The sequence below is a fragment of the Rattus norvegicus genome, chromosome 14 (genome assembly GCF_036323735.1).
Source record: "Rattus norvegicus strain BN/NHsdMcwi chromosome 14, GRCr8, whole genome shotgun sequence".
NCBI lineage: Eukaryota > Metazoa > Chordata > Mammalia > Rodentia > Muridae > Rattus > Rattus norvegicus.
The window spans coordinates 84,300,465-84,325,573 of record NC_086032.1 but is presented as its reverse complement, the minus strand read 5'-3'; the positions used below and the strand labels follow the sequence as shown (position 1 = coordinate 84,325,573).

Below are 25,109 nucleotides of genomic sequence, written 5' to 3'. Positions count from 1 at the left end.
CTCTTGGGAACAGAGTGGTCCTAAGTAATGGCGACTTCTGCTCCGAGATGCATCCGCCTACAGCTCACCCCTCTGTGGATAATCACCCATCTTGGGGTCAAGCGCAGACTCAGGGCAATCGGTGACTTCTCTCCATGCCTTCAGCCAAAGTGAAAAAGACGGGTGACACAAATGACTGTGGAGAGGTCACGCCGTCTTCCTGCCCTTGGCCTTGCAGCTCCAAGTGAAGAGTCAATGCTTTGGAGCACAAGTGTCTCCTGGGTGCTCATCTGACTCTATAAATCCAGCTCTCACTGCACAGGAATGAGAGACGGCCAGGCCAAATGTGAGTGATCGCAGCCTGGAGCACAGACCAACACCAGGCTCCAGGGGGCTAAGTTTCACAAAGTTTAAATGGTGACAGGATATGTGAAGTTGTCACCAGGACAGGTTTTGAGTATATTGGTAGAAATATATGGGAGGTGGGTCATAGCCAAGCAGGGAAATCTGCTGATTAAGTTTCATCTGATAACATTCTTAGCATTTGGGTTCATGGAAGGGCTGTTAAGTCGATACATCCCAAAAGGGTTCTTGTGATAGTCCCAAGAATACTAGGTGAGACACAGAGGTGGGCTATGAGGGCATTAAGGGAAGTAAAATCAAGATAATCTGATTCCTGATCTGCCACATTCCATCTACCCACAAAGTTCTAATCAATCAATCAGCCTTGCAGGATCTTGGGTGTGGCTCTTTTCTTGGAACTTGAGTTCACAATCTTCAGCTTAATAAAGATGGGGGGGTATGCTGGGGTTTTAACATCTCTGGTTAGGATGAATCTTCTGTCTGCGTACAAGATATCTGTGTGAGGAAGCGAAGGCAGTGCCAGTTTTGTGATCACACCTCGGACTGCTCGAGGGTGAGCCATGGTGTGTAATACGGACTGAGTCTGTATGGAGAAGGCACTGAGTCTGCGTATGTTCCTGTAGGGAGGAAACTCAGCTTCGGTATGACTGGGTGCTATTTGTGGTGTCTGGCATCCACTGGAGGACTTTGGAATGTCTCCCTTATAGATAAGGGAGGGGACTACTGTAATTGCCACGAGTTTCAAAGCCTTGACTGTGATAAACAAGGGTTCCATTTGTGTTCTTTTTTTCTAAGTGATGAAGCCTCCTTGGGAGAGGAAAAGTGTATGCCGGAGCCACAGGGCTTCCCAGTGGCTGGGAGTGAAGGAGCCTGGGAACAAGTATCCCTCCCTGATTCTGGGAAGACCAAAGGGTGGACACAGTCTGGGAATCCTGGATGACGTGTCTTCTCCGGGGAGTCAGAGCCACACTTTCCCGTTAAAGAACACCCCCCACCCCACAGGCTGACGCTGTCTCAGAGGCTTTCCTGTGGGTGCAAAACACCCCTTGGGACCATGCCTTTTAGTACTCAGTCTTGGAAGGGGTGGTGGAACATGCCTGTAATTATTACATCAAGAAACTGAGGCAAGGGGAGTAAGAGAGAGACCAACTTGGGCTACATATATATAGCAAAGCCCTGGCAAACAAGAAAAGAAAAAGTAGAAGGGACATAGTGTTAACTGCCAGTGTCCTCCTATGATGGGGAGGAACTGCCTGAATCTGTCAGATAGTGTTGTGTGACTTTGTCTGGGCAGTGTGAACAGACGTCGATTCGTCAGACCGAAGGCACCAATAGACTGACCCTTTAATGCGCTGGGTGGTGGAACGTAGTTACAGGAGCATGGGCTGCTCAGAAGCAGCTTGTCGCTGGGTCTGCCCTACTCCTAAGGCAGTCCCTCTCCTCCATTGCTTTCCGGCTTCTCCCAAGACCCTGTGTATCCAAGAGGCTGTGCCGATGTGGTCTTGAGTGAGCGTCTGGTGAACTTTACAGCCTAAAAGGGGTTGCAGCTAACTGAGTGCCTTAGCTGGGCACAACCCTGTGGCCTTTCCTGAGTGCCGTGGTTCTTTTCCATAACTGCAGTAGCTGCATTTCTGTGGGATGGTCAGCAGGCATTTGCACCCTAACTCTATCCTGCCTCCAAGGACATGTGTCCCTGTGCAAAGCCCTTCCCCTTCAGGGTTCTTTGTCCAGAAGGAATAATGGCGCCCCACCCGATGGCGCTTCATGTGAGATGACCTGGTGAAGTGCACTGTGCAGCACATGGAAGATGCATATTTTAATATCCGGAAAAAAACATTTCCGAGGGGGCAGCTTCTGATGTTGTCTTTTACATCAGTGCTATTGTAATTTTCTATTACCCAGCAAGTTATTCCTGTTTGTGCGGTGGACACTGAAAGCCTTACTGTACAGACTGGTAGTACCGCTGTTCTGTATAACGTCCTGCCCAGCCTCGTGGTGTGCATTTACCCACGTCTCACAAGACCCCTCTGAGGCCCATATTGTTCTTCATTCCACTACTGATGCCCTGAGCACGGAAAGGCTGAGGTAGGGAGGGATGTGGCTCAGGGCTAGAGCCCTTGCCTCTGGATTTCATCCCCTGAACTGAGAAGAGAAACAGAGAAAGGACATGCGGGCCATGAAGGAGCGGCCAGGGTGCACAGATGCTGGCTGGCTGGCCTAGGGCGGGTGGGTCAGTCTTCAGATACTGCAGGAGCTAGGAGTGAGCGGCAGAGCTCCTGACCACTGCACGAATGGTGAGTAGCAGCTCACTGCAGCCCAAGCTGACTGAACTCAGTTCTCCTGCTTCTAGCAGGTGTGCAAGGTCATGCTCAAGGTGTTTGTCCTGGTTCTTACAGCTCAACTCTAATGAGCTGTATGGTTTTCTTCCCAGCCTACAGGACAGACACAGCAGCAGTAAGAAATGCCCCCTTAAAACCCTTCTGAGGGATCATTTCCGAGGTTCCAGTAGCCTCCACAGCATTTGTTTAGAGCAGAAATGCCCTACCAGCCCTCCCAGATTTTCAGCTGGGTACAGTAATACCTTTAATCCCAGCACTAAAAGGCAGAGGCACCATATCTCTGGGCCAGCCTGCTCTACAAAGTAAGTTCCAGGACAGCCAAGGCTACACAGTGAAACTGTCTAAGACAAAACAAATCTTAAATTTAATATCTAGTGCATTTTGGAAAGACTTCACACAGTGATGTAGTATTTTTTTTTTAAGTCATAAAGTTGTCCTATATGAAACTAGTATGCTGTTTCTAGATAACAAGGTGTCGTGGCTAGCTGTAGGCCGGTACTGAGTTGATTCACAGCTGCCCGAGAGGGCCTCATAGACTCACTATTTCAGCTACTTATCCTTCAGAGTCACAATCTAGGGACTATAGTGGGTGTGGAAGGTGGTGTCTTGCACTTAGGTTACCGGTACTCCATGGTTGTTTGGGAGAGAGACAAGGTTGTTTGGAATCTGACACCACTGCCATGGCACTGCACTGCTTGGCCATTCAGCTCACTTTTGACTGGGGAAAGGTGGGGTGGACAGTGACCCCTGTGACTCTGAGTGACCCCTGGAGAAAATGATGCTCTCGGACTGAAATCTTAAGAGGGGAAGAGTTTTCTAAGCAGAGGGAATGCAGTCCAAAGGCCAGGGCGCAAGGTAAAGCGGGACACATTAACACAGCTCAGTTTGGCTGAGGCACCTCTGGCAGCCCACATGGCATCAGGAGGCCGCACCACTGTCTGATCCTAACACACTGCGTGGCTTTACAGCTAATGCTGCCTGAAACAACCCTGCTGAGATCTGAGGCGATTGTGTCATGAACAGCGGTGCTTTTACTGTTCACAAAAAGGTCTTTTCTTTTTTCTTTTTTCATTTTGGTGTTTTACCCAAGACAGGGATTCTCTGTGTAGCCTTGGCTGTCCTGGAACTCACTCTGTAGACCAGGCTGGCCTCAAACTCTCATACCAAGTTCTTTTTTTTTTTTTTTTTGGAGCTGGGGACCGAACTCAGGGCCTTGCGGTTACTAGGCAAGCGCTCTACCACTGAGCTAAATCCCCAACCCCTCATACCAAGTTCTTAAGCAGTGGTTCTCAACCTTCCTAATACTACGACCCTTTCATACATTTCTCGTGTTGTAGTGACCCCAACCATAAAATTATTTTCATTACTACTTCATAACTGTAACTTTGCTACTGCTGTGAATCATATGCAAATATCTGATGTACAGGATATCTGCTATATGACTCCAAAGGGGGTCATGACCCACAGGCTGAGAATCACCGTTCTTACGGAAACTCAATGGCTTAATTATGAAAAACTAAAGCTTTTAATATTTCCATGCTGTCATTCCTCAGCATGTATCAAGTTAATATACCTTTGATTATATTGTTAGAATGTTTTGTTTTTAAAATGCTATTTGAGTTACTGATGTGGGTTCCATTTTTTAAATATCTACTTATGCTAGGTAGAGAGCTCAGTCCACAAAGTATTCGCCATGCCAACATGAGGATCTGAGTTTGATCCCCAGAATCTGTGTAAAAATGGCATGGCAGCATGTCCTTGTCATCCTAGCACTAGGGAAGCAAAGCCAGGCAGATCCCTGCAAGTCACTGGCCAGCCAGCCTAGCCTAACCGACCTCTTCATCCTCTTCCTCCTCTTCCTCCTCTTCTTCCTCTTCCTCCTCCTCTTCCTCTTCCTCCTCCTCTTCCCCCTCTCCTTTTCTGAGACAGGTTTCTCAGTGTAGCCCTGGCTGTCCTGGAACTCAATTCTGTAGACCAGGTTACCCTTGAACTCCACTTGCCTCTGCCTCTGCCTCAGCCTCTCAAGTGCTGGGTTCAAAGGGGTGTGTACCACCTGGTGAGTTTTTGAGCTGGGGCCTCTCAGAAGCCTGCAGCAGCTTGACAGTTAGGCAAGCTGACGGCCAGGGGACCTCAAGGACCCAGCACTGGGTCCGCATCATAGTTTATGTGTGTTCTGGGGATCAAACTCAGGTCCCATCATTACACGGCAAACACTTTGTGACTTAGTTCACTGTTTTACATACCTTCATACCCTGGTTCATATCAAAGGGGTTTTGGGGCGTGTGTGAAAGAGGTTATGAGAAGAAAATGTTTAAGAAAGAGAGAAAACTGGGGCTATCAACATAGAGTGTCAATGCAGATGTATAGAGGGAAGTTCGGCAGATTTAAGGTAAGCTTGGAGGTGGGGCAGAGGTGTCACCATAAGCACCAGGTGGATTAGAACCGCAGCAGAGAGCAGCCTGACTCCTAATGATCCCCTTTGTGGTCCATGGTGGTACCCCACTCCTTCACTGCACCATAAGCTGCCTGGATTTGCTTGCCAAATCCGTGTGAATAAAGCTTATAGGTTCAGCTGTAGTCTGCAGCCTTGCTTGTGTCTAAACTTCGTGTCTGTGACTGTGCCTTGGGCCGTGTTGTCTAAGACATCATGATAGAAGAAATCAACAAAATCAGAGTCAATGACCAGGACACTCACAATCAAGTGCTTCTTACTGAGAATCATTGGTGCATGTTCCAGTCTCCACACGGACGCTCTCTTTAACAAGCTCAGCTTGGATCTACTGGCTGGATAGAGCTGCTTAGCTCTGCAGTTAGGCCTAAACCTCAGACATCCCCCGGCTGGCCTCCGCTGAACACTGGCCCTCGGCTGCCCGGCTCCTGTTTACACTTGCTACTGTAGAGATTGGTTTTCTTTCTGAAAGACTCATCTTAAAGTTTGTATGGAGAGCCACATTTGTTACACTTGAGCCCTGTGATGGGAACAGTAGCAAGACAACCCTGTGACGTAAGTGTGAAGATTGACTGGCAGAGGGACTTCTGCAAACATAAACTAGTCAGATGGTTTAAGGAGGAAAGCTTCCTGTGTGTACATACACATACATGTATATGTTTTTATATGCTCAAAAGATGGATGTGCAAATACAGCTCAGTAAACGGGGACATGCTCTTTCCAATCTTAAAACAGAGAGGAAAATATTATCCCAGATTCTCTGGTCTCTTAGGTTAGGGTTTTAGAATTGGTTCTAGAAGAGACTGTAGGATGTTTGGAGAAGGACTTCACCTAATAATCCTGAGTTTTAAACATGGATTGAGAAGGGCTAGAGGTAAGAGCAGGACCACAGGTTTAATTCCCAGCATCCACATGGCAGCTCCTAACTGTGTGTAATGCCAGTTCCAGGGGATCTGACACCTTTACATCAGTGCACATAAAAACAAAAACAAGGGGGTTGGGGATTTAGCTCAGTGGTAGAGCGCTTGCCTAGCAAGCGCAAGGCCCTGGGTTCGGTCCCCAGCTCCGAAAAAAAAAAAAAAAAAACAAAAACAAAACAGACTGAACGCTAACTTTCCAAGAGACTGGCATGTCCATGTGAGTTAGCTATATTGCGCAGATTTGGAATGTATCATGTGTTACTGACTTAGGACTTTAAAACAGGTTACCCCAAATCTAGTGACTTAAAGTGGCACATTAATCACCGTTCATCCCGTGAGTGAGAAAATCTAGTCTGACTTGGTCTTGTGCATTGAAGTCTCTTATAAAGCTTCAGGCAAGCTGTTGCCAGGGCTGGAATGTCTTGTGTAAAGACAGGAAGGGAAAGGGCCACTGTCAGCTCACAGGGCTTTTATTAAGATGCAGTTCTGTGTGTGCTATTGGCTGGCGCCCAGCACACCTCAGTCCTTAGCCATAGGCTTTGGACATGACCTATTTGTGTACTTGTAAGCCTCAAAAGCTTGAGCCTGCCTAGGCTACGAATTGAGACCTTGTTTCAGAAAAAAAAGATGTGAACACTAAGGGTGTGAATGCCCCTGAGGGACAGGATCTGTTTGAGGCAGTGTTTCCTTGTTTCTATTTGGTGCACATGGGGATTGGAGAGACAGGGTCTCTCTATATAGCTCTAGGTGGCTTGGAATTTGCTATGTAGGCCAGGGTGGCCTTGAACTCACAGAGCTCCACTTGCTTCTGCTTCCTGAAGGCTGGAATTAAAGTGCTAAAATGCCCTGTAGTGTGATTTTTTTTTTCAAACAAAATTCCTCAGACCCAAGCAGTTTAATAGACATACTAAGCTAGAAGTTCATCGTATTCAATGTCTGGAGAGGCCCCTCTTCCTGGCTCTTTGATGGCTATGTTTCTGATGAGTACTCACAGGGCAGAGGAAGAATGGGTTCTCCTCTCCTCTTCTTACCCCATTGTGGGAGCTCACTCTTCCTGATTTCACCTAATTACTGCCTGGAGGCCTCACTTCAACGCCATTCACACTGTTTATTCAGACTTCAACAACTTGTGAAAGGAAGGAAACCAATCTTTCTCCTATACATCCAGTGACTTTATTGTGACACCAGATGGGTGAGCTTTTCCCAGCAGCCAATCCTGCAGCTCCCTACACATTAACAGGATGGGTTGCCATTCATGACTGGATCCCCAGCATCAGAGCAGGGAGCAAAAGGCTTGGCAGTACGGGAGCACACCCTGATTCAGATGCCAGTCACAAGCTGTGAGTCTGAAGCCTTGTCTACAAAGTAGACTTCCACCTCAGGTTTAGTAATCTGCTGTAATAACTCTCAGAATTTGAGGGACACATTTGCTGGTGTATCAGAAAGAATATGATGGGTCGAAGACGATGAAGATGTCCGTATGTTTGAGGTCCAAGAGGATCTGAGCCCAGAGCTCAGTCCCTGTGGAGTGTGCCATTTCTCAGCCAGGATCTGTTAGCCACTCAGAAACTCTCTGCACTCCATCGCTAGGGCTTAAGAGGCTTCATCAGGTAGTCACAATCAAGTACGGACCCCTTCCCTGGAGGATGTGGAATGGGACTCATAGTTCCAAGTTACTAATTGTGACTTGGTCTCCCCCCTCCCCCCAATGAGGCTAACCAGAGGCCCACCACGAGGTGGCTCACTAGAGAGGAGTAATCCAGAGTCTTGAGGGTTGGGAAACTTGGTGGCAGGAAGTGGGTAGAGACCAAGTATATTTCTTATTACATCACAGTGTGTACAAACATTCAGTCGTCAGCAGATCCGCGGCTGTGTGAAAGCCAGTTACCATGGTTAGTGCCTCTGTTTACATTTGATTTTCTTTGCTCTTTCACTAGAACAAACAACTTACCATGTGGTTAGAAAATGGATATACTACCTGATGCAGGCTAGTAATGAACCCCAAAGATCGACTTTATAATCCCAAGTCTATGAGAATGTGACCTTAAATGGCCCTGGAGTTTGCAAGGCTGGGTAAGGATTTGGGAAGGAGAGATTATCCTGGATTATACGTGAGTCCAGTGCATTTACAGGAAGGTCTGAGTCAGAGGCTGCGACAGGACAGCGGAAGCCAGGGAGGGAAGATGTGATGAGGGACTGGTGGCAGGGTGGCCGTAACTGAACAATGTGGCTGCTTCTTAGAACTCTTCGAGCATGGCTCAGCTCTGCTGACACCTTCCCTTTGGCCCTAAAAATCTGCTTGGCTCTTCCAGCCTTTAGAAAAGGGAAAGGTACCAAATACCACTGGGAGACAGTGGGGTTGTGGTCATTTGTTCCAACGGTGATGTGGAAAACATGGTGTTCACCAGAGGGCCGTTCACCCATTGTACAGAGTTCTAGGCTTCATAACGACATTGCAACTCCAGGTCTTCTGAACACTTGACTCAAGCATACCATTTACTTCGGCCATGTTCACTCCTCATTGCTCCCTCCTGCATCTGCGTCCCACTAGTCTGCTTCTGTCCCCCCATTGTCCCTTTTACATCATTCATATGTACATGAATGGCTGTGGAGATCGATCAGTCATAGAACCGGAGTTTGGTCTCCCAGAACAGAAGTACTCAGATCCAATTCCCAGACCCATGTCTGGGGCTCACAACCAGTTGTAACTTCCATTCTTCTAAGGGACTGAAACCCTCTGTTCTCTGCAGACATATGCAGTGCACAAAAGCTCACCCATACATACATACACTTAAAAGCAAACCCTTTAGAAAAGCTATTGATAGTGGGCCGTGTATTTCATCCCAGTGCTGGCAAGGCAGAGACAGCAGATCCCTGGGGCTCATCAGCCAGCCCAGCCTACTTGACGAGTTCCTGACTAGTGAGAGATCCTGATTCAAAAAGGGAATGTGGAAGGCGGTGGTGGCTCACACCCTTAACCCTAGCACTAGGGAAGCAGAGGCAGGCAGATCTCTGAGTTCAAAGCCAACCTGGTCTACAGAGCAGGTTCTAGGACAGCTGGGGCTGCACAGAGATGCTGTCTTGACAGCCACTTGTGGTCCCACATTGGAGGAAAGTGTATTTATCTCTGGGTTTGGCTTGTTTTCATTAATTGGTGATCCCCAGGTTCCTCCATTTTCTTGCAAATGATACTTTATTATTACTAGTTCTTTGAGGATTTACTCCATTTTTAAACCGTATTTACCCTTTCCCTGACTCCTCCCATACCCACCCCCCTCCTCCCACCAGCTTTGGGCCCTGTCTCTTGTTTTTATTCCCATCAGATCCATCTGTGCCGCGTATAGATTCATGGGTGTATGGCCGTCCACCAGAGTGTGTTCAACCTGTCAGGGGCAGCCCTCTCAAAGAAAACCGACCGTCCTCCTCCAGCAGCCATCAGTTCCAATAACCCCTCAGCTAGGAGTGGGACTGCATGCCTACCTGGCCGTGCATGCTTCCATGGGGTTTGGTCTAGCTTGAGTGTGCACAGGATTTGTGCACACTCTCACAACCAATATGACTTTACATGTGCAGCTGAATCATTTTCTTCTGTGTGTTTATTTTGTGTAGGTAGCCCTGACTGTCCTGGAACACCTCACTCTGGACACCAGGGTGGCCTTGAATTCACAGAGATCGCCCTGCCTCTGTCTACTGAATGCTAGAATTGAAGCTATGCACCAGGATGCCCAGCCATAATTTTTTTTCTTTATGGCTGAATAAAACTCCGATGTCTTTTTTTTTTTAAGATTTATTTATTTACTGTATGTGAGTACACTGTAGCTGTCTCAGACATACCAGAAAAGGGCATCAGATCTTGTTACATATGGTCGTGAGCCACCATGTGGTTGCTGGGGATTGAACTCAGGACCTCTGGAAGAGCAATCAGTGCTCTTAACCACTGAGCCATCTCTCCAGCCCAACTCCGATGTCTTTATGTCACGTTTTTTAATACATTCTTTTGTTAGCGGGCGTTTAGGGTGATTCCACAGAAAACGTGGGCGTACTCTGTATTAAGCTGACTTAGGCTCCCTTGGGGCGTTTGGGGTGACTTTGTTTGTTTGTTTGTTTGTTTTTTGTTTTTTTTGTTTTGTTTTGTTTTGTTTTTCGGAGCTGAGGACCGAACCCAGCGCCTTGCGCTTGCTAGGCAAGCGCTCTACCACTGAGCTAAATCCCCAACCCCTGTTTGTTTTTTAAGATATTTTTATTTATGTATCTCTGTGTGTGCCTGAATGTATGTATGTCTACCATGTGCGTGTCTGATGTCTGCAGAGGCCAGAAGAGGGCATCTGGATCTTCTGGAATTGGAGTTACAGAAACGTCTTGAGCCACAATTATAGATGCTGGGAGTCTAACTTGTGCCCTCTGGGAGAGCAGCCAGTGCTCTTAACCGTGGAGCCATCTCTCCGGTCTTGTGTCTGTTTGCTTATTTGTTTATGGACTTTTTTTTTTTTTTCGGAGCTGGGGACCGAACCCAGGGCCTTGTGCTTGCTAGGCAAGCGCTCTACCACTGAGCTAAATCCCCAACCCCGTTTATGGACTTTTTAAAGCAAATCCCAATGCATCATGTAGCCCAGATTGGCCTCAAATTTGCCATTCTTTCTTTAACCTGAAATCCTGGGGCTGTGTGCCCCACCCGACCTCCTCCAGTAGCCTGGAACCATTTAATCTGATCGATTCACTACTACTGTGGTGGGGGGAGAAGGGTGGGAGAGAGCAGCACATGCCACAGCACACACGTGAAGGCCAAAAAACAACTTTTAGGAGTTGGTTTTCTCCACCATCATGTGGGTTCCAGAGATCAAACTGAGGTCATCAAGCAAGTACCTCTAACCCATGAGACATTGCCATCCTGCTTTTCTGGTCTTTTTTTTTCCTACCTTTTTTGCACATTAAGCTGTGGATTTATGGGGAGTCGCCCCAGCAGCCCAGGCTCCTTCCCCTCGGGTCCCATGAAGCCTGCTCCTCCAGCAGAGCTGGCCAGTGCTCTGCGGAACACACTGCTTCTTGGCATCCTTTTTTCTGACAGGTTTTTCCATCACCAGTTTCAGGAAACTGCGTTGGCTCTCGGTGCTTAACATGTTCCGTGCGCACGTTGCTTCTCTAGGCAAGAGCCTTGCCGTCACCTGCTTGTTACAGTGATGCGTGTGGTGTGCTGAATGATGTAGACACTTCCGATTTCGCTGCGGCAACACTTACGGTCATTCCGTTTTGAACAGTGTTCATTCCCTTGGCGTCGGCAGTATCACTCTTCTTGTAGATTCGCATGTATGTGTCCAAAGGAACACCTCTGGGTTCTTCTGCTCATTCCCTCCGTGTCTGTCATTTGGTGAATCACTGCAAGATGGGTGCCATGGGACAAAAGCAAAGCCACCGGGGTTGGGGATTTAGCTCAGTGGTAGAGCGCTTGCCTAGCAAGCACAAGGCCCTAGGTTCGGTCCCCAGCTCCGAAAAAAAGAAAAAAGAAAAAAAAAAAAAAAAAAAAGCAAAGCCACCTTCTCTCTCTTACGAGATTGTTCCTGGTCCTCTTCAGTACTGAATTCTACCGACACAGATGAAGTAAACTGGGGATCTGCATGCCACACTGGCAGAGACCGGTACCAGAGGGTCTGTTTTAGAGTTGTTGTCATTTGCCTGTGTTGTACCTCAGGGTGTAAACATAGGAAGAACACACCTGGCACAAGCCGCATTTCCTTCTGAGTGTTTCCCAGCCAGATGTTGTGAAATTCTTTTGTTTTGTTTGTCTCTAGTGCCTGGAAACCTTGGCTGCTACAAGGATCATGGAAACCCACCTCCTCTCACGGGCACCAGTAAGACGTCCAACAAGCTCACCATCCAAACCTGTATCAGCTTTTGTCGGAGTCAGAGATTCAAGGTACAACTGTAGAAAAAGTAATGCTAAATTGGGGCAGCCCAAAGAGCAGGCTGGGAAGTCAGAGCACAGACAGCATTCTGTGTAAAGGTGGGGAGGGGGGTAGCCTCTGCCCAGCCCTTATCTGTTATGACCAGGGATGTTAATGGCTCTATAGAGAGTCAAATCAAGGCAACAGTAAACTGCTAAGCCTTACCTCTCTCCCAAAGGTTCTCTTCTTCCTCTTTTTTTCTTTATCTGAAATGTATTCCCCAATTACTAAGGTTCAGTAGTGCTATTTTGTATTAAATTAGACCGAAAAAGATACCTCCCTCTCTCCTTTTGTTTTTCCCTCTTTCCTTAACCAATTCAGTCTAAAAGCCGTTAAGTAAGCCCAGGAAAGAAGGGTACCCTGCTCGTGTGAGACAGGCGAATAAGCAAGGCAGTTGGACCCCACGGCCGTATGGCTGCTTGCTTGTGCCGAGCTTGAGCATATGGTGAATGTCTCAGAGCCAGCTGATTGTCATCAGGGTGGGAGCATGGCAGCATCCAGGCAGGCATGGTACAGGCGGAGCTGAGAGTTCTACATCTTCATCTGAAAGCTGCTAGCAGAATTTTGGCTTCCCAGCAGCTAGGAGTCGAGTATTAAAGCCCATGCCCACAGTGACGCACCTACTCCAACAGGGCCACACCTCCTAATAGTGCCACTCCTGGGCCAAGCATATACCAACCACCACAAGGTAAATAAAGTATTTATTAAACAGAGCCATGCCCGTTCATTTCCCTATTGTCTGTAGCTGTTTTCATTATGTGGCCAGAAAGCTGGGCAGAAAAAGAGACTGTGTAGCCCACAGAATGCAGAATGTTCTGGCCGAAGACACATTGTAACTCTTAATGAAGAAAAATGAGTCTCGTTTTGCATCATAGCTTAGGCAAAGATTGACTTTAAACTACAGAAAAAAGTTACTGTCAGAGTGTCATAGAAACAGACCTGCAGGCCAGTAGACTTCACAACTTAAAAATGAACCTATAAGTTGATGGTCAGTTGGTTTTTTAGCAAAATTGCCAAGATCATTAGATTAGGAAATGGTCACGAGGCAGTGGGCTAATCGCATGCAGAACAGTGTTTAGATTCTGCGTTGCTCCCTTTTTCAAAGTTGCCACAAAAGACGCTTACGGAGGAAGGTTTATTTTAGTCACACTTTGACATGTGGCATCAGGAGCTTGAGGCAGCTGTCACAGTGCAGGACAGTCCGGAAACAGCCACAAGGGGCTATTGCCCCGCCCATTTCCTCCTTTGTTAAATTTGGGCCTCCGCCCAAGGGATGCTGCTGCCTACAGCCAGGGTTGATTTGATCCCAGAGGTGCAAAAACTAAAGCTCACCATAGTGAATTTCAGGCAACGCAGTTTTAGAATAGGCAAAAGAAACAATTCTCCACCAAAGAGGACACACCAGTGCAAATGAGCGTATGGAATTATATACAACGTCAGTCGTTAAACTGCACAGTAAAGCCACTGTGAGGTGCACGGCCATCGGCGTGGATAAAGGCAAACATTCTGGCAGTAGCAAGTGCCAATGAGGGTCCGGGGCAACAGAAGCTCTCTGGGAAAGGTTGGTGGTTCTTTTAAAAGTTAAGCCCAACAATCTTGCCCCTAATTATTACTTCAGTCAAATGAAAACTTACAGGAATCTGTATGGAAATGATTATGGAGGTTCGAGTTCTCATACTAAACACCTGGAAATAAATGGTGTCCTGTCCTACTATGCGGGACTGTGTTCAGTAGGCTAAGGGAGTGAACTGTTCGTGCCTGCTCCAGAGGGTCTGAACTTACAGCCATGCTGAGGGGGTTTTGCTTTATAAAGCTGCTTTATATTTTCAAAATGACAAAATGACCCTAGTAGAAACCTTGGGTGGTGGTTGCCAGGGATTGTGGGAGGGGCTATAAAGCAAGCGCACCAAGGCTCCAGTGTGGTGTCGCTCCTTCTGTGTCTGGGGATTGCCTCCTGCAGGACTGTGTGCTCAGTGTACTAACATTAATGAAACGAAGTGTAAACGATGCTGGATGAGTTTGCTGGTACATTTAATTGTAGAGCGTGTCTTGGGGCCTGAGAGACGGCTCAGCAGCTAAGGACATGTGCTGATCTTGGGGAGGACGAGAGTTTCTTACCTTGTCCTACATTCATCAGCTCAGTAACTCAGGTATTAAGGCATCTGACACTGTCTTCTGGCCTCTGAGCACAAGTACTCATGTGTCCACAGACATACAGTTACAGATAGACAAACAGACACACATGCACACATACACACAACAGGGATGACAGATGGATGGACATAGATGCACACAATACACACAACAGGAATGACAGATGGATGGACATAGACACAGCACAGATGACAGATGGATGGACACACACACACAGAGAGAGAGAGAGAGGGAGAGAGGGAGAGAGGACAGAGAACTGGAGACATAACTAAAGCCGCAGAGGATGATTTCCAGCGGCCACATGACAGTTCCCACATGAGAACTGTGAAACTCCAGTCTCAGGGGATCCAGTGTCCTCCTCTGGGCTCTACAGGCACTACACACATGCAGTGCAGACACACGCAGGCAGAACACCCATGCACATAAAAATAAAGGTGGCTTTTGTTTTAAATAAGGGAGCTGGAGAGATCTCAGTGGTTAGGAGCACTGGCTGCTGCTCTTCCAAAGGAACCAGGTTTGCTACCCAGCACCCACATGGTGGCTCACAGTCATTTGTAACTCCAGTTTTAAAAGATCAGAAATTGTTGGGGATTTAGCTCAGTGGTAGAGCGCTTGCCTAGCAAGCGCAAGGCCCTGGGTTCGGTCCCCAGCTCCGAAAAAAAAAGAAAAAAAAAAAAAGAAGAAGATCAGAAATCCTCTTCTGACCTCTGAGGGCCCCAGGCAGACATGCAGGCAAAACATTTATTTATATAAAAATTAATTAAAAATGTTAAATAAAATTTTGCCTGGCACATAGTAAATAGTAAATAAAGTGTTCCTCTGTTTTTAACCAATGTTTCATGTTAAAGACTAAAATACAATAGAAACAGGAGAAACGAGTCTCATAGGCAGGGGACATGAGTGAACTAAGGAAAGTCACAGGGAAAGGGTGGATGGGGAAACTGAGGCTTATTGCTCCGGGTTTGAGGGTAAGGGGGCTGCCAGCCTCCCCAAGTTCATAGCCATCTCATAATGCAAAATACACATGGTCCAACTTAGAAGTCCTCACGCGGGGTTGGGGATTTAGCTCAGTGGTAGAGCGCTTGCCTAGGAAGCGCAAGGCCCTGGGTTCGGTCCCCAGCTCCGAAAAAAAAAAAAAAAAAAAAAAAAAAAAAAACAAAAAAGAAGTCCTCACGCTCCTTTTCCGTTGTGGCAGTTTGCTGGGATGGAGTCAGGCTACGCATGCTTCTGTGGGAATAATCCTGACTACTGGAAGCACGGGGAGGCAGCCAGCACCGAGTGCAATAGTGTCTGCTTCGGGGACCACACGCAGCCCTGCGGTGGGGACGGCAGGATTATCCTCTTTGACAGTGAGTATGTTTGGTGCCAAGGGCATGACCAGGGGCAGAAGGCCCACCCACCCATTAAAATACCCATTCCTCAGTACTCAAGAAGCTTGTGCCATGTGATACCAGCCGTGACTCAGCCCCCGGGACTGAAGTACACAACAGGTTGGCTCAGATCTGCCCTCTAGTACAGTGTAACAGTCTACACTTGTGTGTAGTACTCCGAGTGTCTTGGCTATTGCGGGTGTCTGCATGGACATACTCCACCGTGGCCAGCAGAGTAGCCATCCATGGGAGGCAAGAAGGTAGTTCAGTTCAACATGACTTAGCTGGTGTTCGTTCAGACTTCAGGAGCCTGGCCACAACTAGTTTACTTCAGGTTTATTTAAGCACAACCCAGTTTGATGAAAACTTTCCTGGTGGTAATTAGCCCAGTCCCGTGTACACAGTAAATCATAAGATGTGGCTACCCTGAAACTCTGTAAAGCACTCGTGACATCGTCCATAAAGATCGGTCCCATAGATAGACTACATATGATACCTTCTACAGAGATAGGCTCTGTAGATCCACAAGCTCATGATAAATAAGGACCAGTCCTGACCCCGGCCACACAGTGCATAGGCCATGGCTACTGACCACACCCACTCCCAGCCTTCTGGGCAGACACCAGAGTATGCAGCCTTCCCTTTGAATGGACAGCCCTGTGACGTTAACACTGTCCCTCTACGCTCCCACAGGCTATCTCAGGGCTACTCTGACAAGTAGATAAGGCTTTCAGCTTAGGATATACACTGCTGTTCGAGTAGTGTCTGTCTGGCGCGCTCTTGTTTTGATACAGCCCCATTTGTGTGTTCGCAGACACTGGGGCTTTGTAGCTCGCCGGGGAGCATCTGAGGCAGTAACTGCAAACACTTCAAGTTATTTTCCCAGTCTTGTCGTTGAGTTTTCCCTGAGCCACCGCCATGGATGAGGTGCCAGCAAGAGGCAGGGCTGTACTGACTGATGTGGATTCTGAGCCTTGGCCTCTCCCACACTGTGTTCTCTCATTCCCTGCCGTAACATACACACAGTGGTGGTGAGACTTCGTAAGAGTTCTGACCCCAGGTAGAGTTAACATTCTACAAAGGGAAGTCTCCAGTAAAAGGCAGAACAGAGACCTCAAACTTAAGAGGATGTTGGCACCTCTGCAGGATTCTGATGGCTGAGGGTCCAGGCATGCACTCCTGACATCTCATCTAGGTGGGAAGCTCCATTTTGAGCAATACCATCACAAGCTTTGTTTCCTAGAGCTGCCATAATGAGGTATCACAAATTAATACTGCTTGAATCAGTAAGAACTTACCTTTTCACAAAGAATGGAAGCCCCAAGTCAAGATAGCAACAGGCTGTACTCCCTCCCAAGGCTCTAGGAACTGTGACTAAAACAGAAAAGCAACTTAAGGCAGGAAAGGTGTCTCTGACCCCTGGGACCTGAGGGGTTTCAGGGCGTTATAGCAAGGAGGGAAAGATGAAGCAGCTTTGTTTTGTGGCAGCACCACAGGGTGTCAGATGAACAGGGGTGCCAGAGCCAGCTACTGAACTGTGCACCCGATGTGCACCTCATAGCACAAATGCACTTAGTCCAACCCAGAAGTTGTACTGACTGGTTCTGTGTGTCAACTTGACACAAGATAGAGTCATCAGAGAGGAAGGAGTCTCGGCTGTGGAAATGCCGCCATGAGACCCAGCTGTAAGGCATTTTCTCAATTAGTGATCAATGGGGGAGGGCCCAGCCCATTGTAGGTGGTGCCAACCGTGGACTAGTAGTCCTGGGTTCTATAAGAAAGCAGGCTGAGCAAGCCAAGGGAAGCAAGCCAGTAAGCAGCACTCCTCCATGGCTTCTGCATCAGTTCCTGCCTACAGGTTCCTACCCTGCTTAAGTTCCTGTTCTGGTTTCCTTTTGTAATGAACATCAATGTGGACATATAAATCAAATAAATCCTTTTCTCCCCAGTTTACTTTTGGTCATGGTGTTTTGTCACAGCAAAGGAAACCCCTAACTAGAACAGAAGCACCCATAGTGTTTGTTTTAAACCAATGACTTTATTATTTTATTTAGATGTTGTGTATGGGTGCTTTGGCTGTGTGTTTATGCACCACATGCCTGCCTGGCATCCTCAGAGGCCAGATCTCCAGAGCGTGAGTTACAGATAGTCATGAGAAATTATGTGAGTGCTGGGAATTGAACTCGAGAACAGCCAGTGCTCTTAAAGTCTCTGCTGTGATGCAGGCAGACCTTGAGCTTCGACCCCTGTAACACCAAAGGGAGTTCCACACTCCCCGTGTTCTGGGGCAACAGTCAGCATTCTCACCTCCAAAGAGGGAGCTGGAGAGCAGTAAGCAAAGATTGGACAAAGCCAGGCAAGTGCCTGTCGAATCCAGTCAGAAACCATTCACGGCCTGACTCTGACAGGCTTGGGCCACCCTGCCCACACGACCCTACTGCCTGTAACACACATTCTTTCTCTTCGTCTGGCTTCACACTTCTCCTGCAGCCTTTCTCAACAGACATCCCACACGCTCCTGGCGTGTCCCAAGTCTCCACTTAGACTTCACTCTCATAGCTTCCCTCAGGGAACTTGGACACTGCTGGTTTTTTTTTTTGTTTTTTTGTTTTTTTGTTTTTTTCCGGAGCTGGGGACCGAACCCAGGGCCTTGCGCTTCCTAGGCAAGCGCTCTACCACTGAGCTAAATCCCCAGCCCCGACACTGCTGCTTATTGATGGCCTCCTGGGCCTTCCTTAAACAGGTTGGTGTAGGACTGAGGAGATGGCATAGAGGGTCACCTGCTTGTCATCACAGCACTGGAAAGGCAGAGACAGGGAAAGTCCCTGGGATTCATTGACTAGCCAGTCCCACCTACTGGCAGGCAAGCTCCTGTCTCAAGGAACAAGGCTGACAGGTCCTGAAGAGCAATACCTGAGGTGTCCTCTGACCCCCTTACAGCACAATGAATGTCAGTCAAACCACCATGACCCTGTAGGGCTTGCCTTTGGTAAGCCAGCAAAACTACATTTACCCTATTACAGCGACAGGTGCTGTTGACAGCCTGTGGTGTCTGTCTCCAGGCCTGCCTGGATGGCTCCCACTGCCTCTGAGTGCCTAGGCACAGGAGCTCAGAGACACTTCTCTAGGCAGCCCTTGTCCAGCAGGGCACCTTGGCGGCATCTCCTCTCATGTAAAATGAATGTTGAGCCTTACACCCCAGAGCCTTCTATGAGTCACGGTTTGCCACTTCCTTCCTAAAATGCCATCGGAGAACTATTTGTCCCAGTCCAAAGTGATGTCTGTGACGTCATCTTCCAGTTTTCTTTGTCTGTGACTTTACACGCATTTCTGGCCAATTGTTTGCTTTTTGTTTTCTGCTCTGTGTTTGTCTCTGAAGTCCTACGATCGGCCTGGCTAAGACACCAGTTGTAATGGTATCACAAGCCAGGCTGACAGGTCCCCTAGGAATTTGCTCACATGCAGCATCTCACAGGATCTGTGGTGGTCACCTCTTCCCTCTGGACTCTGGCACAGACGAGCCCATTTCTGTGACCCCACTCATTATTGCTAACTTTCTGTGGTTATCTTGAGGCCTAGGCTTCTGATTTTGAGCTTCCTCGTTGCTAGGAAGAAAAAGCAGCTTCCTGGAGACTCGAGGTCATCAAAGGCTCTACCACCGAGCTCTTGCCGGTCTTGACATCCTGCTTCAGCCTCCGTGGTGTTGGGACTGCACACCTGCACCACCAGGGCCAGCAAGGCAGCCTATTTTTATAGCTTTTCTGTACGCTCGAGAAGAACTTTCCTAAAGCCTGCTGGAGCTATGCTCAGGGGCGAGTGCTTGCCTGGCATGCACATGGCCCTGAGTGAGAAATAACAACTTCTTTTCAATCCTATTCCTACACTCCCTCCTGAAGTCTCTCATTTTCAAGGTCTTAATTACATAGGTGTCCCCTTTCTAAAAGCCTGCCAATTCAAACCATGAGTCCTGAGAAAGCAGGGCTGATGCACAGTGTGGATGACACAGAGCTCTGTGAGTCTGGTATTCCCCCCCACCTTTCCCCTTTGGGTGCTTTTAGAGCCCCAACCCATGGTCACACATGCTAGGAGAGCATGCCCTGTAGAGCACGTCTTTCAGTCCAGAGCTCCTTGTGGACTTCTCATGCAAGCACTGCACCTCTAAGGTACTGGAGACCCGGAGGACACTGGAGGCCCTTTCCTTTGTGACATCACCTCTTCAAAAGCCTCTCCTCGGCTGAGAGGTCCCAGTGTTTTCCTGCACTTTATCTCAGATGTCCTCGCAGCGTCATGGGATACAGCAGCAGGTGGTGGCCCTACACTGCAAAACAAGTGAGAGGCCTGGGAATGAGGTGTGGCCCTCGGGATCACATGGCACTGCTGCTCCTGATGCAGACTGTCTGACTCCAGCCAGACCCCGGCCTGGGCTTCACTGCTCCTCCAAGCAGTAGTCTAAGGTCTCCTGGGGAAACCAAACAGTCCACACAGTCGTCTGTTCAGGGTTTAAGTGATTCATTCTATGATTTGATCCTGAAACCCAAGATGGCCTGGTTTGTAGCTGGAAACAATGTCCCTAGTAGGATCACATTTCCTAGGAGTTTGTTCATGTCCACATTAGAGAGGAGCCAAGGCCCACTGTCTTCTCTTCTGTAGCTCTCGTGGGCGCCTGCGGTGGGAACTACTCCTCCATGGCAGCTGTGGTCTACTCTCCTGACTTCCCTGACACCTACGCCACTGGGAGGGTCTGCTACTGGACTATCCGGGTTCCAGGAGCCTCTCGCATCCATTTCAACTTCACGATATTCGATATCAGGGATTCTGCAGACATGGTGGAGCTGCTGGACGGCTACACCCACCGCGTCCTGGTCCGCTTCGACGGCAGGAGCCGTCCACCTCTGTCCTTCAATGTCTCTCTGGACTTCGTCATTTTATATTTCTTCTCTGATCGCATCAACCAGGCCCAGGGATTTGCTGTCTTGTACCAAGGTAAGATATCCTTGTCTCTGGGGGCATAGGTGCCTCTGCCTTTGCCTCCTTGCCAGTGTTTTCAAGTTTAAAGTGAATCTTGGGGAGCAGACTTGGTCCTCCTGACTCAGCTACAGATGATTTCAATATTATTTCATCCCCCAACCACCATCACACAACACCCCGCCTCCCAGTGCACAGCTCCCCGCCTTTCAGTCACAATTAGTTTATATTTCAATTTCACTATTTTAATACATTTATTTTAGCTTTTATTTATGACTGCGAGTATATGCCATATACCACATGTGTGGGTGCTTCAGGGTAAAGAAGGGAGGCTAGAGGTGTAGACAGGCAGTTGTGAGCAGCCTTACATGGAATGGATGCTGGGAACCACTCAGGCCCTCTGAAAGAGCAGGCTGCACGCCGTCTCCTCAGGCTCATTCTAGCTGTTTAGTGGCAGTGTAGGCAGACTGCATGGATAGATGAGAGGGAGATGCAGGACAGAACTGGAAGGCTCCCAAGTGGTCATTCCACCCTCCTACTGCCCCTAAACAACCCAGCAGTCCTGTCCTGCAGACTAAGTTACCATCACTCCTCAGACACACACGCTCTGCCCCTGACACGAGCCTCTGCTAGCCTCCGAGAAGCACAGGTATTGGACCACACAACCTAGAAAAGTTTGGGACGAAGGCTACAGGAAGTGGGACAGACTAGAGCACGTGGGTCGGGTTTGCTGTAACAAGGAGGTGCTTCGAGCACAAAGCCAAGGGAAACAAGAAAGTGGGTTCAGTATCTGAAGAGACCGTCTCAACACTAGGCTCAGCAGTCTCTCCCCTCAGCACACAGCCTGACAGGTTCTGCTTCACCAGCAGAGACCAATGGAGGACACTGCATTGAATCAGATCAGGCCTCCTTAACCAGGAGTAATACCATACACTTGTAAGAACAGCTCATGGACAGTAGAAGCTGGAAGAATAACAATTCAGGGTCATCCTCAACTACATAGCTCGGGGCCAGCCTGGGCTATATGAAGCCGTGTCTCAAAAATGGGAAGTGCTGAGATTGGGTGTTTGCTGAGCAGGCGAGAGTAGAGTGCAGAGCCCTGGAATGCACATAAAATTCTGGGTGGGCGTGGCTCTGGGTGGGGGTGTTGGCCCACATCCAATTCCAGCCTTTGGAAGGTAGAGATGGGATTCCTGGAACTCTCCATACTGGGTTTTAGACTCTGCCTCACTGAGTAACATGGAGGAATGTTCAAGGATTAACCTTGTGCCTTCACATGTACATGCACCTCACATGCATGTACACCTACACACGCGTAAAACATCCTCTCACACAGAGAGAAAGGAGAATAGAAAAGGCCTCATCCCGCTCAGAGGACCACCCTCCTTCCTGCCGTAGTCCTCAGCTTTGTCTGGTTAATCCTTTTGCTCTTCAAGCCACCAAGGAAGAACCTCCACAGGAGAGGCCTGCTATCAACCAGACCCTGGCAGAGGTGATCACGGAACAAGCCAACCTCAGCGTCAGCGCTGCCCACTCTTCCAAAGTCCTCTATGTCATCACCTCCAGCCCCAGCCACCCACCGCAGACCGTCCCAGGTAGCCATTCCTGGGTACCATCAGTTGGGGCCAGCGGCCACAGAGTGGAAGGTAGTTCTTTCAACACTTACAGAAACAAAGGTGCTGTGGGGTGCTTCTCCTGCAGACACAGGTTGGGCTATTGGCCCTGCAACTTCTAATCTGCATGGCCTTTGAGAGACATGCTCCCATCAGTGTAGCTCCCCGCCAAAGATGGCTTCTGTGTGCCTTTGGTAACTATGATTAGCAGCTAAGATGTCTCTTCGTCATAGAAAAACATCTCATAAGAGCATCTTTTAGAGCCCCACGGTAAAACTCCTCAAATGTGTTGACTCAGAAGGTGTCAGGGCTGGGGATTGGCTCAGTAATAAAACATGCACCAACGGGGAAGGGAAAGTGAACCCAAAAGATACAGAATTCCTTCCGAGGTGCCTTGTACTGTACTAAACAGAGGGCCGTACACTGAACCAGACAAACCCCTGCCCTTCTTTTGTCTGGAAACACAAATCCGGTCCTCAAGTTTGGCAGCACAAGGCCAGACAGGCACTGCTCCTCTTGTGCAGAATGAAGTGCACGGACACTAGGGCAATGCTGGGCAGCCATCACTTGGCTGTGGATTCTGGTAGAATTTCACAGGTCTTGCTTCCCATTGCTCAGATGAGTAAACTGGGACGCAAAGACGCGAGTCACTCGCTCACTGCTGAGTTCCAGTGGCAGGCAGACTTACCAAACCGCCTTGGACTCCAGCTCTAGTCCGGTTTTTACCAGAGCACAGCTCTTGGTTGCTCCTGCTGCAAGGCTTGCTGGCTGCTCCCTCCTGCAGGATCTCCCAGAGCCAGCTCTACCCCCACGAGTCTAGTGAACTCTGCTTTGCACTTGCAGGATGGACCGTGTATGGCCTGGCCACCCTCCTCATCCTCACAGTCACAGCCGTTGTGGCAAAGATCCTTCTGCACGTGACGTTTAAGTGAGTACCAGTGTGGGCAGGAGAACAGCGTCTTTCCTCTGCCGTTTCTTCATCTGTCTGGGGACAGTTTAACATTAGAACGGGGTTCCAGAGGCTGAGTCCCAGGCAGCATGAGGCAGAGAACACTGCTGCCCCTCCCAAGAGAGACAGGTGACAGGACCAGTCACACTGAGGTTGAAGGATGCTGTGTCCGGTAGACTCAGTTTTAGGGAGGGTTGAAACCATCCTGTCATGGGGAACAGCAGTCAAGGGGAAAGCCTCCTTCCTGTTTGGAGGCTTGTCCGATCCCTACAGAGAGGCATGTTTAAGAGTCTGGCTTCCTAGGACAGTGCCATGCATCTTCCCTCCTTCCCTCCCTCCTTCCCTCCCTCCTTCCCTCCCTCCTTCCCTCCCTCCTTCCTTCCTTTTTTTTTTTTCTTTTTTTTTTGTTTTGTTTTGTTTTGTTTATTTGTTTGCTTCTTTTGTTTTCCCGAGAGAGGGTTTCTCTGTGTAGACGGGTTCACTCTGTAGACTAGGCTGGCCCAGAATTGATCGAGCTCCACCTGCCTCCTGATTGCTGGGATTAAAGGTGTGCGCCACGGCCACCTGGCCCCTGCATTTTTTCTTAATGCCTCTAGAAACCAAGGAAGTCTTACAAAGATAATGTCAACATTTCAATTAGTGCGTAGGGATTTTATCAACTTATTTTTCACAGTTCCATACATGTACATAGTGTATTCTGGTCACAATCACCCCATGCGTCTCTTCTCCCCTCCCCTTCCTGTCACCAGGCCCCCATGCCACGCCATGTCTTTCTGTCTTGTTTTGTTTCTACTCTGTGACCCACTGTGTTTAGCCAGGGCTGCCCACATGGGCATGGGTGTGGGGCTGTTCACTGGAGCATGAGCAACTCACCCTGAAGACAATGGCTTCCTCTCCAACGGCCCCTGACGGCCATTAGCTCCCCTGTGTAAGGCCATGGCCCACGAGCCCCTCCCCCACCTGTGACTAAATGTTTGGAATAATTCAGTCTTATACAGAGCCTATGTGGGCAGCCCTAGCTGCCAGGAATTCCTGAGTGCCAACGCCATGTCATACCCACAAGCCAGCATTTCCCATCACCAGGCCCTTATGTCCTGAGCGTTGGACGGGTGAGAGCTGTGTCCATGTTAAGGCTGAGCTTGTAGCAGTCTTGTGTTCTTCTTAGCATTTGACCAGCCTTGGGGCTCTGCAGTAATGGCCGCTTGCTTTGGAGACATTGATGTAGGCTCAGTGCACTGGCACCCTGTGCTCTTGCTTCACTCACCACTGCCTGATGCCCAGGACCCCATGGGCTTGCACATGTCCAGGCCTTATGTCACATCTAGGCCATGGGTCAGGCCTTCTGTCACATCTAGGCCATGGGTCCCTGTGCCCCCTGTTCGTGTCTGAGGCTGTTGACCCATATATGCCCAAACTCTGTTTTATCCCCAGTTTACTAGTAAGTACACACTATTTTCAAGTATATATTTAAGCCATGCTCACTGGCACACATTTGTAATCCTAGCTTTCTTAGAAAGCTGAATCAGGAGGGTTGTGACTGAGACCATCACGGGCAACTTATCAAGACCCTGCTTCTGCTAGGTTCAGCACTGCCTGCGGTCTCCCTCCTCAGTAGGCAGACAGGAGTGTTGCTACTGTCTTTTCACTGTCTGTTCACTGGAGCACGAGCCATTCACCACTGGCTATACCGGGAAGACATGGCCTCCTCTCCTCCAACAGCCATTAGCTCCCCTGGATGAGGCTGTGGACCACAAGCCCCTCCCCCGCCTGGGACTAAATTTTTGGAATAATTCAGTTCACTGGTTTGAGACTAGCCTCTTCTACTTAATAAATCCCAGGCCAGCCTGGGCTACAAAGTGACATAAAACAAAAACACAAAAACCAAAACCTATCTCAGAGACAGGAAGAAAACTTAGAAAGGCTTTAACCCTCAGTTCTGACACGACTGGAGAAAGACTGGCTCCTGGCATGCTGCCTCCAAAACTGGGCAGCCCTTGGACGGTGCCGTCAGTCTGTGTGCCTGAAGAGCCTTACTCTCCAGCTTCCCGCTTACAGACCGTCCTGAGCAT

The 25,109-nt window shown here is 48.7% G+C and overlaps 1 protein-coding gene across 4 annotated transcripts in view; it reads left to right on the top strand.

Moving 5' to 3' along the window:
• Kremen1 (kringle containing transmembrane protein 1) overlaps nucleotides 1-25,109 on the top strand; it is a 65,604-nt gene that overhangs the window by 35,961 nt on the left and 4,534 nt on the right. Inside the window, exons 4-8 of one of the 4 annotated variants that reach the window (XM_039091556.2) lie at nucleotides 11,837-11,961; nucleotides 15,339-15,492; nucleotides 20,164-20,496; nucleotides 21,915-22,073; nucleotides 22,935-23,019. In XM_039091556.2, coding sequence (XP_038947484.1) covers nucleotides 11,837-11,961; nucleotides 15,339-15,492; nucleotides 20,164-20,496; nucleotides 21,915-22,073; nucleotides 22,935-23,019 — 856 coding nt within the window. 4 annotated transcript variants of the gene reach the window in all.